The 12,657-nt window shown below is 34.8% G+C and overlaps 1 protein-coding gene and 1 long non-coding RNA gene across 2 annotated transcripts in view; one reads left to right on the top strand and one right to left on the bottom strand.

Moving 5' to 3' along the window:
- LOC109549873 (uncharacterized) overlaps window positions 1–12,657 on the top strand; it is a 95,475-nt gene that overhangs the window by 75,716 nt on the left and 7,102 nt on the right. Inside the window, exons 5-7 of the long non-coding RNA XR_002176252.3 lie at window positions 4,085–4,229; window positions 6,855–6,950; window positions 10,402–10,537. This is a non-coding gene — a long non-coding RNA (uncharacterized lncRNA). The remainder of the gene's footprint in view (window positions 1–4,084; window positions 4,230–6,854; window positions 6,951–10,401; window positions 10,538–12,657) is intronic.
- The window catches only part of SLC38A4 (solute carrier family 38 member 4), a 30,811-nt gene continuing 26,300 nt past the window's right edge, over window positions 8,147–12,657 (bottom strand). The window contains exons 14-15 of the mRNA XM_019934558.3: window positions 12,145–12,242; window positions 8,147–10,640 (exon numbers count right to left, since the gene is read on the bottom strand). Coding sequence (XP_019790117.1) covers window positions 10,539–10,640; window positions 12,145–12,242 — 200 coding nt within the window. The 3' untranslated portion in view covers window positions 8,147–10,538. The remainder of the gene's footprint in view (window positions 10,641–12,144; window positions 12,243–12,657) is intronic.

The raw sequence follows: 12,657 nt of genomic DNA, 5'->3' as shown, positions 1-12,657 counted from the left end.
AGGAACAGAAGTTTGGGCTGCAGACCAGGTTTAGACAATGTTTTACTCACCAAGTAAAACTTGTTTATTCCAAAATTTTAAGTTAAAAACCTGTCAGTGACAGAAAAAATAAGCCCATCACTTTATGGAGAACAGTCAAGTTTTCCTTTGAGATAACAATACCAGGAACCTGACCATAAAATAATCAATATCATGTAGCTTATTCACAAACGACCCTGATAAAATGTTCCATGACCCTGTGCCAGGGAGGCTGAGCTATGAACAGGGGAGAACTGGGGTTCTGGTTTTCTCCCTGCACCCACAGGGCTGGTGGAAATACTCCAGCTTAGTGACAGTTACACTTAATGTCAAACTAAGAGTAAAGATTCTTGTCTAAGAGGCTTATTGCTGGAACTACACACTGCATGAGCCAGGCTTGGGACTTACGGAGACCAGGAAGGCCAAGTGCAGTGTGGAGACCATTTCACTATTATTCCTTCATTCCTGGAACTTCAATTTCCCTTTAATAAAATGAATATAATATTTTCTTCCTAGGAGTCTACTAAATTGACCAGTTAGACCAAAATTAGGCTGATTTGGAAAAAATTCAGATTGCAGTGAGTTCATGTTTTATTTGGTCACCTTCTGTAACCCTCCTTTGGTTGGCCTGGCCCGCTCCATCCCACCTCCAAAGCACAGACACACAGACACACAGACACACACACACACACACACACACACACACACATACAATACCATTCTAGAATTAGAGTAGCCCATGGTGATAGTAACCATACTGTTTTGTACTACCATGCACAGGAACTCTAGAAAAAATAGACCCCATATACTTTTGACCAAAGAATGTTAATAAGGTGGGGTGTTTTTTTTTTACAAAAGTATATTTTGTTAAACTTACGATGTTTTTAAATTTTAAGATGTACCATTATTTTATGAACCACTAGAAAAGTAAAATTGCTGTCAATTAAACTAAAACACTGCTTTCTTTTCTCTTTTTATTTTGTCAGTCTTGCTAGAAGTTTATCAATTTTGAATTTTCCAAAGAATCAGCTTTTGTTTTGTTGATTTTCTCTGTTCTTATTTTCAGTTTCATTGATATATGCTCTTACCTTTGTTGCTTTTCTTCCTTCTGCTTTCTTTTGATTTATTTTGTTCTTTATTTCCTAGTTTCTTAACATAGGAACTTAAATTATTGATTTGAGACCTTTCCTCATTTCTAATGTAAGCATTTTTAGTGCTATAAATTTTCCTCTCAACACTGCATTAGATACATCCCACATATTTTGATATGTTTTTTTTTAACTTTTAGTCAGTTCTATGTATTTAAAATTTCCTTTGATACTTTTTCTATGACCCATGGATTATATAGAAGTGTGTTGTTTAATTTCCATGACTTTGTGTTATTGATTTTTGGTTGATTCCATAATGGTCAGAAAACACACTTTGTATGATTTTAATTCTCTTAAATTTGTTGAGGTTTGTTTTATGGTCCATGATATGGTCTATCTTGGTCAATGTTCCATGGGTGCTTGAAAAAATTCTGTGTATTCTGCTGCTGGAGATGTAGTGTTCCATGTGTATCATTTAGAACATTTTGGTTGATTGTGTTGTTCAGATCTCTATCTTTGCAGATTTTCTGTCTGGTAGTTTAATCAGTTTCTGAGAGATTAATGTGGAGATCTGAAACTAAATTGTGGATTCATCTTTCTAGTTCAGCTCTGTCAGTTTTTGCTTCACGTATTTTGAGGCTCTGCTCTTTGGTGTGTGCACACTTCTGCTGGTTTGATCCTTTTATCTTTATTTACATGATAGGGACAAAGGCTCATCTTTTTGTCCCTAATACTTTTCTTTCCTCTGAAGTCTACTTTATCAGATATTAATATAACCACTCCTGCTTATCTATTATTATTAATTTTTGGTCTGTATATATTTTCTCACCCTTTTACTTTCAACCTATCTATGTCATTGAATGTGAAGCAAGTTTCTTGTTATCAGCATAGAGTTGGGTCATAATTTTTATTCATTCTTCTAATCTTTTTTTTTTGATTGGTATACTTAACCATTTACATTTAAAGTAATTACTGGTATGTAATTGATTAAGTCTGTCACTTTATTATTTCTTTTCTTTTTGTTTCTTCTCATTCTCATTATTCTGGTTCTCTTTCCTTGGCTTCCAGTGGGTTAACCATTTTTGAGGAATTCATCTTGGCTTATTGATAGTGTTTTTGAACATATTTCTCTGGATAGTTTTGTAGTGGTTGCTCTGGGTATTGCAGTATACATATGTTGCTTATCACAGTCAACTGGTATCAACATTTAATCACCTTGAGCAAATTGTGAAGACCTCACTTCTATTTAGGTCTCTGTTACCTTCACCATTTAAAAAATTATTTCCTTGAGTATGAGATGGTATTATGATTTTTGTTTCAATCACAAAATGTATTTATAAAACTCATGAAGAGAAGAATAGTCTATTGTATATATCCATATTTCTGGTCTTTCCTTTGTTTCTTCTTTACTGTTGTTCTAACATCTGTTCTTTTATCATTTACTTTCTTTTTGAAGGATGTTCTTTAGTCAATCATTAAGAGTAGGTCAGCAACAATTCTTTCAGTTTTCCTTTTTCTGGGAGTGTGGTTATTTCCCTTCATTCCTGAAGGATAGTTTTGCTGGATATAGAATTTGCAGTTGACAGTTCTTTTCCTCTCAGCGCTTGAAAAATGCTGTGCTGTTTCTTTCTGATCTCCACATGTTTTGATAAGAAATCCTCAAACATTTGAATTAGTGTTCCTCTATAGATAACATTTTATTTCTCTTGAGATGCTTTCAAGACCTTTTCCTTATCTTTAGTTTTTAGAAGTTTGACTATTATTTGGTGTGGACGTTTTTTGATTTATCCTTTGGGTATCACTGAGATTTTTAAGATATGTAGCTCTGTATCTTTCACCAAATTTGGGAAATATTTAGTCATTATTTCTTCAAATAGTCTTTTAGCACCAATTTCTTTCTCATTTCCTTCTAGGATTCTGATAATACAAATGTTGATTTTTTTTGTTTGTTTTTGCCACATATGTTCACAGCTCCGTTCTCTTATTTCCTTCTCTCTTTCTCTCTCCCTCCCTCCCTTCTTTCCTTCCTTCCTTCCTTCCTCCCTCCCCTCGTCCCTCCCTCCTTCTCTCTCTCCTCCTTCCTTCCTTCCTTCTTCCTTCATTCCTTCCTCCCTCCCCCTCCTCCCTCCCTCCCTCCCTCTCTCTTCCTTTCTTTCTTTCTTCCTTCCTTTCTTTCTTTCTTTCTTTTCTTTCTTTCTTTCTTTCTTTCTTTCTTTCTTTCTTTCTTTCTTTCTTTCTTTCTTCCTTCCTTCCTTCCTTCCTTCCTTTCTTTCTTTCCCCAGTCTCTTTCCTTCCTTTCTGTTGTTCAGATTAGGTGAATTCTATTGATATTTACTCAAGTTCACTGATTCTATCCTCCATCATCTCCATTCTACTACTGAGAACAACCAATGTATTTTTCTTTAAATTTCTGTTATTGCATTTTTCAGTTTATAATTTCCATTTGGTTCTTTTTTGAACTTCAGTTTCTTTGTTGAGATGTTCTATTTTTTTCACTCATTTCATGGAAATTGATAACTGTTCATTGAAGCATTTTTATGATTGCTGCTTTAAAAAGCTTTGTCAGATAATTCCAATATCTGATTCATCTCAGTGTTAGCATCAGTTGATTATCTTTTTCAGTCAAATTTTAATTTTCTTCATTCTTGGTATGACAGATGATTTTCAATTGTGTATCATTCTATTTAAATTTTTTACTGTAGCAGGCAGTCACTCTGTTTAGATTTGACACAAAGGTCCTGGCCTACTTTGTGGCTGTAGTACTAAGTACAGTTTAATGTTAAGAATCTTTGTTGTTTTATTTGCTCTGCTTGGTTTATGTGACTCTGCTGGGGCTTCTACTGATCCCTGCTATTTCTGTGGTAAGAAAATAAAATATATTCTTTTAAGTCACTAAGTGAGTGGTAATTTTTTTTTTTTTTTTTTTTTGCGGTACACGGGCCTCTCACTGTTGTGGCCTCTCCCGTTGCGGAGCACAGGCTCTGGATGCACAGGCTCAGCAGCCATAGCCCACGGACCCAGCCTCTCCGCGGCATATGGGATCTTCCCGGACCAGGGCATGAACCCGTGTCTCCTGCATCAGCAGGCAGACTCTCAACCACTGCGCCACCAGAGAAGCCCATGGTAATTTTTTATAGCAGCAAAGGAAATCTACTACACAGTATGTGGAAAGCGTGTGCATATATGTGTGTGTGGGGGTGAGTGGTCAAAGAGAAGAATCATGTTCTTGTGCATAATGCTTCCTCTTGTACTCCATCTCTTTACCTGATAACTCCAATGTGTACTTTAGGATTTAGCTTATGGAGTATCTGTTGCCAGCAATCCCTGACAACTTCTCTTTCCCAAGGCTGACGTGGGCATTCCCCTTAGTAGTTCCAGGGAATCCTGGGTATATACTAAAGAATTTTCCATTTTATATTGTAACTATCTGTATACATGTGCTCCCTCCTCTAGACTATAAGCTCCTTAAAGATGAGGACTACTCTGTATTCTTGTACCTAGTGTGGAATCTGGCACATGTTCCTCACTGAGTAGATGTTTACCTGTTAAATTATTCAGCCTGAATGGCAAGGCAGAGTGTTCTTCAGAAGCACTTGACTTATCTACTCATTTCCAGAACCAAGCTGCAGAAATCATTGCTGCATGGTATGCTTTGGAATTCTCCCATTGGAGAGAGTTCTTCCATCCCTTATCCATGACTATTGCCAAACATTTGAACTAGAGTTGTGACTATGTTCAAGAAAGAATCTTCTGACATTTCCAAAAATTCCAAGCTAAATGATCTTGGGAATTGCATTACACAGAAATTATTCCAGCAAAAATGAAGAAACTAAAGCTCAATAAAATTAAATGGCTTGACCAAAACATGTATATGGGACTCAAATCCTGGTCTACTGACTATGCTACACCATTTTCTTCATGTCATCCCTATCTTGTCCCAGCCCTACCTCTGGCCATGGTCTGCCCCATCCTTTTAGGTTCTACTTCAGTCATCAATGACTATTCCCTAATTGTGAATTGCAATTTCATTTAATTCTGCCTTTAGACTCAGCTGAAAATATAGAAATTGGCAGTATGCATTCATTCTTTTTCCAGAAAACATAAATAGAAATTTTTTTCTTCTGAAAAGTTTTTCCTAACAATAAAAGGAATATATAGTCTTTGTAGAAAATTTAGAAAATAACAGAAACATATGAAGATGAAAACTAACATTGCTAATTATTTTACTACTTACAAATATCTACTTTTAACATTTTAGGTCTCTTTCATTTTTTTCTATGCCTATTTCTTCTATTCCATGTAGTTTTAATATGTAAACTTGGGATAAGAAAGCATTTATTCTTTTTTTTTTTTCACTTAATATTATACCATAGTTTTTCATTTCATTGGTGAGTATTCAAAAACATTTTTAATGACTGTGTCATATTCTAGCCTATGAAGGTCCTAGAATTTATTAACTCATTCCACAATTTTGGATATTTGGAGTATTTCAAAATTGTAACCCATTATATGTTGAAAGAATACATGAGCACATATTCGTCAATTCACTTCTCTGATTATTTCCTGAGAATAGATTCTTATAAAAGAAATTTGGATCAAAAGACAAGAACATTGAATTTTGTAGTTTCATATTGCTGCCATAACAAATTTATCACAAATATAGCAGATTAAAATGACACATTTATTATCTCACAGATTTGTAGGGTCACAGGCCTGGCTGGCTCAACAAAGTACTCTGCTTAGGGTCTCTCAAGCCTCAAATCAAGGCGTTGGTGCCCTAGGCTCCTATTTGGAGGCTCAGAGAAGAATCATCTTATTGGCTCATTTAAGTTGCTGGAAGAATTCATTTCTTTTTCACAGTTTCCATGTGGTCTCCTCCATCTTCAAGCCATCAATGGCAAGTTGAGTCCTTCTTACACTTTGAATATTTTTGACTTTAGCTGAAGAAAGTTCTTTGATTTTAAGGGTTTATGTTACTAGATTATTCAGGATAATCTCCCTGTTTTAAGATCTGTATTTCATTTATATCTACCAAGTCCCATTTCCCTACATATTTTCAGGTGTCAGGGATTAGAGTGTGAATACCTTTGGGGGACCATTCTGACTACTACAAGCATTTGTGAGGATCTTTATAAGTATGGTCAGAATGCTTTCCAGATAAGATTAGCAAAGCAAACATTTCTGTCACCAGAATGAGAGTGATCCACTCCCCACACTCACCAGGACAGAATATTACTTTTTCTTTATCTTAGTACTCTGACGGGCAAAACAATTTTATTTAATTATGTTTTTACTTGCCTGTCTTTGATTCATAGCGAGGTCATACTATTTGTAAATACTCATTCACCATCCATTTCTTGTCAGTGATTTCATGACCGTTGCCCGTTCTTCTATTAGATTCTTGGTATTTCCCTTATTAATTTGTATTATCTTCATACATTAAGGATATATTGGTCTGTATTTTGTAGTAGCTATTATTTTTAATTGTTTATTCTTTAATGTACAGAATTATTTTTTACTGTTGTATAATTATGTGTATTCATCATTGCCTTTGTGATTTCTTCCACTGTGTTCTACTTTCACATGCAGCTATCAAATAGTTTTTCCTAAAATGTCTCCTGGTTATGTTTTGGATTTCATATTGAATTTTTTCATTTTGGTGTGCGGTGTAAAGTTTTTTTTAAACTTTAAAAAAAAATCAGTTTCTTCTACAGTAATAATTAGTACAAATTTTTTTATTGGGAAAAGACAGTCATGAAGATGCATGCTACAGAAGCAAAGGTTATGCAAACTGCTTCTGCACATGAAGGAAAATGCAGAGAAAATGGCAGAACTTCCAAGCTGGTAAATAAGAACCAAATGAAATAATTTCTCGTTTCCTCTATATGTGCCTGTAACAAGGGATGAGAGAACTAATGAAGTTGATTACAAGTAGCCAGAAAGGATTTTTGATGTTCTGGGCTTATCTAGGTAGTTCTGGGCCTCCTAATGAAGATTTAAAGTGACTTAGAAAAAGTTATTTTTAATCAAAGAGCTGTATAAAAGAAGAACTAAATTAGCATACATTAAATAAAGCTAACTACAAGGCAAAAATACACCAACATAAAAAAAAAAGAGAGAGAGAAAGAAAAGAAGACCCTTACCCTCCAAGTTTGAAAATCTAAAAATTAATTATGACAATACCATTCCAATTAATCTTATCCCAGTAAGAGAGGAATTGCAGAACACCTTTAGGAAAGTGAGTAAACATGCCATAGACTGGGAAAATATATTTGCAATTTGACGGGGGACATGTATTCAGAATACATAAAGAACTCTGACAAATACACAATAAAAAGACAAACAACTTAATTTTAAAAATAAGCAAGAGATTTGAACAGACCCTTTACAAAAGGATAGATGAATGGCTATTAAATACATGAATAATGTCCAACACTAGTCATTAGGGAAATGAAAATCACGATGAGATAACATTTCACACCTACTTGAAAGGCTCTGAAGTACAAAAGACAATGTCAAATGTCAGCAGGGATGTGGAGCAACTGGAACTTGTATGTATTACTGGTGAAAATGAAAATGGTGGAACCACCCTGGAGACCTACTTGGAAGTTTCTTAGAAAGTTAAGCATAAACTTAGCACATGACCTGTCAATCCCACTACTAGTCCATTTCTACCCAATCCTCATCACTCCCATGTTGCTTTCCCTTGTCCCAAATCTTCCATGTCTTTATTTTACTATTTTCATCTTTCTTCTAGTCCCTCTTTTTCCATCCCAAATGAATTCTCCCTAATTCACCATAAAGAGTCATTTCTTCCACACTCATTCTAGGATGATATAAAATAAGAACGATTTAGAATTAGCTGTGTATTTTGCCAAAATAAGATGGCAACTATATTTTTGAAAGTTAGATATATGTCAAGAGTAACAATAAAAATGGAACATATACCAAAATAAAAGAGACAATATTCAGATTAAAAATGTTTTTTCATGTATAAATAATTCACAGCCTTCAACAATAGAAAGAAAATTACATCATAGTCATTTGAAAAGTTCATTTATTATATACCAATATACACTTTCTGTAATAAAAAAGCCTCCCAATACATTGAACCATCTTATAAATGAAATAAGAAAATAAAGTTTTCATCTGTTTTTAAATGGGGCTAAATTAACCAGTACAAGATGCCATATGTATGTCTGCCCTGCAGTCTATGAGATCTATGATCCTGAAAAAGGCCGTGAGAAAAAAATGGTGCTTTATTATTTGGCACTGTAGTATTGCTCTTGAATATTTATATAATTAAACATGTTGATATTTTCAAGTCCGTCATTTCAAATGTAAAGCATTCAAAATATATACAGATTTTACAGTTTTTCAATTTTTTGGATCAATCTTTGTTATTTACATTTAAATACATTCAGACCAAACATTTTTTTTAACACTCAGAAGGTACCTTTTTTCACTTTCTATTTTGATACACTCTTTAGATGAATGAAAATAGAAATATATCTTAAAAATGCTATTTGGCAAATTTTTTCAATAATAGTATGTCAGAAGTTATGATAGTTTCTAGTAATGCTCAATTTCCTTAACAAAGTGCACCATTTTACAGTATTATGACTCTAGAAAATAATACAGAAAACAAATATATATTTACTTAAGGCACATTCCAGCAAAAACTATTGAAATATGATTTAATTTTATCATACTTATATATACCTATATTTCATACTTGGCTGTACTAAAATATACAATAAATGTGCTTGATACTGATTGAGAAAAAAAAAGGAGCAAACTCCAGAAATTCTAGGCAATGAATACTTAATTTTAAATCCATTTCATGAAACTATGTTGTAGAAGTGAGCAAGAATAATCATTTGCATCTCTTTGTAGTGTTAGCATTTTTATTTTTATAGAAAATGGCTCAATATTGTATTAAATAGCAAATGAATGTCAGCAAATACCTGTGCAAGCTAAACTGAATGAAATCCTATTTTAGACCTGCTAAATTAAAAGAACCACCTTAGGGCTTCCCTGGTGGTGCAGTGGTTGAGAGTCCGCCTGCCGATGCAGGGGACACGGGTTCGTGCCCCGGTCCGGGAAGATCCCACATGCCGCGGAGCGGCTAGGCCCGTGAGCCATGGCCGTTGAGCCTGCGCGTCCGGAGCCTGTGCTCCGCAACGGGAGCGGCCACAACAGTGAGAGGCCCGTGTACCGCACAAAAAAAAGAAAAAAAAAAAAAGAACAACCTTAGTATTGATAATTATTTGCAAATAGGGAACTTACTTTCTTCTAGATGATTACGATAATATTGTAAACATTGAAGAAGAGCATTACTGAACTATATAACTCAGATTTCAAATTTAATATATCCCCAATAAACAGATACGTACACATGGATTTTTGAGCCCATCAAATTAATTCCCTACTCTCATCCCCCATAATATAAATGTTTGACTGTGAAGAGAGAAAACTACACATGTAAAAAATAAAAATCAAATGTACCATACATTAAAATTCTGATGACTACAGAATAAGATTATATACATAAACATATAGCAATCACAGTTTCCTGCACTGAATGTTTATCAAATAAAAATGTATCAAACAATACTGGGTAGTGTAGCTCCACATGAATCGTGGTCTTCTAAAAATTCTGAATGAGAATGGAAGACGAGAGGGAGGGCATTGTTCAGTGACAAAACTATGACAAGAGGATTGGGAATACCATTGATAAATGCTTCCAGAACACGCAGTTTAGATATAAGCATTGTTTTGCTGTTGTTCTATAATTTAAATAAAGCCCCTCTCTATGTTTCGTAAGATGTTTTAACATTTACAAAAGATCTACTGAATGAAGAAGTCACTAATTCAATGTCACAAACAGGATGGGCAAAATATTCCTTTAGCGTTGACCATAAGATGTTCTAGCCTGGTGTCTCATGTACCGTACAGAGACAGTTCATAAAACATGCCTTTTGCCTCTGTTATTAAATACACCCAGAGTATTTGGTGCAAGATTGAGGGAAGGCGTTAAATAGTAATAGCTTTGCCACCAGGGCATTTTTGTTTGATGTTCTGAGAATACAGGAATTTGGTACTTTTGTGGGGGGAGAAGGTGGGAGGAGAGGGAAGAAGGTATTATCATGCAGCTACCCTTATTCTGCTTGTGCAGAAGCAAAAATACATCATCTCACACTGCTCTAGTAAAACCTGGGTAGAAGTGTGCACCACAGATTTTAAACACATAAACAGCCGTTTGTGATGAAAATGATGATTTCCTCTTCTGCAGGTGCCTGGTGATATTGCTGGTAAACATCTTTGGAATCTTCCTGTTATTTCCTGTGAATAACATTCCAATCGAGATAACTCAAAAGTCTTTGGGTTTGCAACTACCTCCAACAGGAAAATACAGTATTTTTCCTTGGGTTAGTGATGCTTGGAATTTGGGGGATTGTAAATCCAGTCAATTATAATGAGTGCCATGCTTCCAATCATAAAGATGATTCCAACCACAAGGAAAATTAAAGCCTGTAAGTCAGAGAGAACTTGTCAGGGAACACAGAAACTATACTTCCTTAGTACAGTTTGCTTTTATAAGTTGCTTACTTAAGGCAGCCATCTGATTTGCATATTGAATTGTTTTATCCTTATAGCTTAGATGTCCATGCCTAGCAGTTCAATCAATTTAGAACCCTAGCTGGGGAAAGAGGGTGAATACAGTAGTAGTGAGATTTAACCCAAATGTTCAAAATAGAAAAATGGTTAATTGATTTGGTACATCAGAATGATGGAATACCCTGTAATCATTACAAATCAAGCAATAGAAAAAGATTTAATGACCTAGGGAGCGCTCACAATCTTTTAGGTGAAAAGGGTCAGGTTATAAAAGAGTAGTAAGTATGATATGATTAAATTTTTTAAAGCAAACAAAAACAAAAGCCTACTATAATGCATGTTTCATATTCCTTGAAAAAAACTTCAAAGTGTATGCGTGTGTATGTAATAACATATATACACATATATATACATGTACATATAATTACATTCAAATATTTCATAATTTTAACACTAGAAGGAGCCTTATATATTACCACACAGACCAATCTCCTAATTCTACGTATGAGGAAAGAGCAGCTAAAGTTTTTATTTCACTAGAAAGGATCTAGTAGATAATTTTACTCGCTTTTATATCTGGTCAAACTGAAAATAAAAAGACAAGTAATTTGCCAAGGTCACACTGCTATAAAGTCCAAGCAGAATGGACTACATTGAGTGGAAATTATGGGGCAAGATGATGGGGGGAGCTTTTGATACCAAAGTCCCTGAACCATCTAGAGAGGAGAATGATTCCCAGGCAAAACTCAGGGTCAGTCAGTCAGACTCAAGCCTTAATATAAGACTTTATCAAGCAGTCATTGATAATATTTAATATTGGAAAAACAATTATTTCCAGTACATATTTTTGCAGTACTATCATGGGAAAGAAATATATACTCCCCAGGTTAATAAGACTGTAAATTATACTGTAAGAGATTAACTGGAAAACGAATGGTTCTGTTTCTTAGTCCACACCAGGGAACAACAAGATACCGAGGAGGGGAAAACAAAAGCAACATTTTTTTTTTTTTTTTTGGCCTTACAAACCTAACGAATATGACCAAAATGTTTAAATTTTTTCATCACACTGCTAGGGAGCCTAATTCCTTTCTGCATAATTTCCGGTGGATAATGCAGCAATAGCTTGGTGGTGGAAACTGGAATATATGGAAACCTGTGGGCAAACTCCATTAGCATTTGACAGGTAGGAAGGACTCAGCACAAGACATTTAATATTTGAAGAGAAGAAGTCCTGGAATCATCTGAGTGACAGAAATCCATGCCCCCTTTCTCTCCACCAGAGAGTTCCAGCCCATCTTTGATTTTGGTTCTTGTGCATCAATTCATTTTTTGGAACTGTGTGCATGCATTTCCTGGTTTACTCTATGTAGTCAAAGAGCAAGTTATAATGGGAGAGATTGCAAACCTTACTTACCCCGACCTTTTGGGGTGACCTAAGAGGTTCTTTCTTGACAAGTTTAAGATAAAAAACTGCTGGAAGAATGAAAATCAGCATAGTGGCAGAAGAAGCCCCTGAGGAGAGACACCGGACAGGTCAAAGTCTTACTCAGCAGGGCAGAGACCCAAGGGCATACACTTGAAAGAAACCAAATCTAAAGCGACCCTAATCAAAGCACGAAAAGCTCTATAAGCTCATGGATGCTTATTCAAAGAAGGTATGTTTATAAATAAAGTTTAAATGCACCTAACATCATAGCTGGCTAGTAAGTATACATCACATATAATAAACAACAAAAAGGCTGAATGTTACAAATTTATAGGAAATTAGTAATATAAACACATACTAAGAAGGCTGAACTCATTACACACCCTTCTGATCCACTTCTAACTTTTCAAGTTGCCTACACCTGAGTTTTTAAAGTTTTATATTGTATTTAAAATGTGAGTAAACCCTCAAATCAGCAGAATGGAAAATCAAATATATTAC

Source organism: Tursiops truncatus, chromosome 11, assembly GCF_011762595.2.
Source record: "Tursiops truncatus isolate mTurTru1 chromosome 11, mTurTru1.mat.Y, whole genome shotgun sequence".
Taxonomy (NCBI): Eukaryota; Metazoa; Chordata; class Mammalia; order Artiodactyla; family Delphinidae; genus Tursiops; species Tursiops truncatus.
Note: the sequence above shows the minus strand (reverse complement) of the source record. Positions and strands in the feature narration are given on the sequence as shown.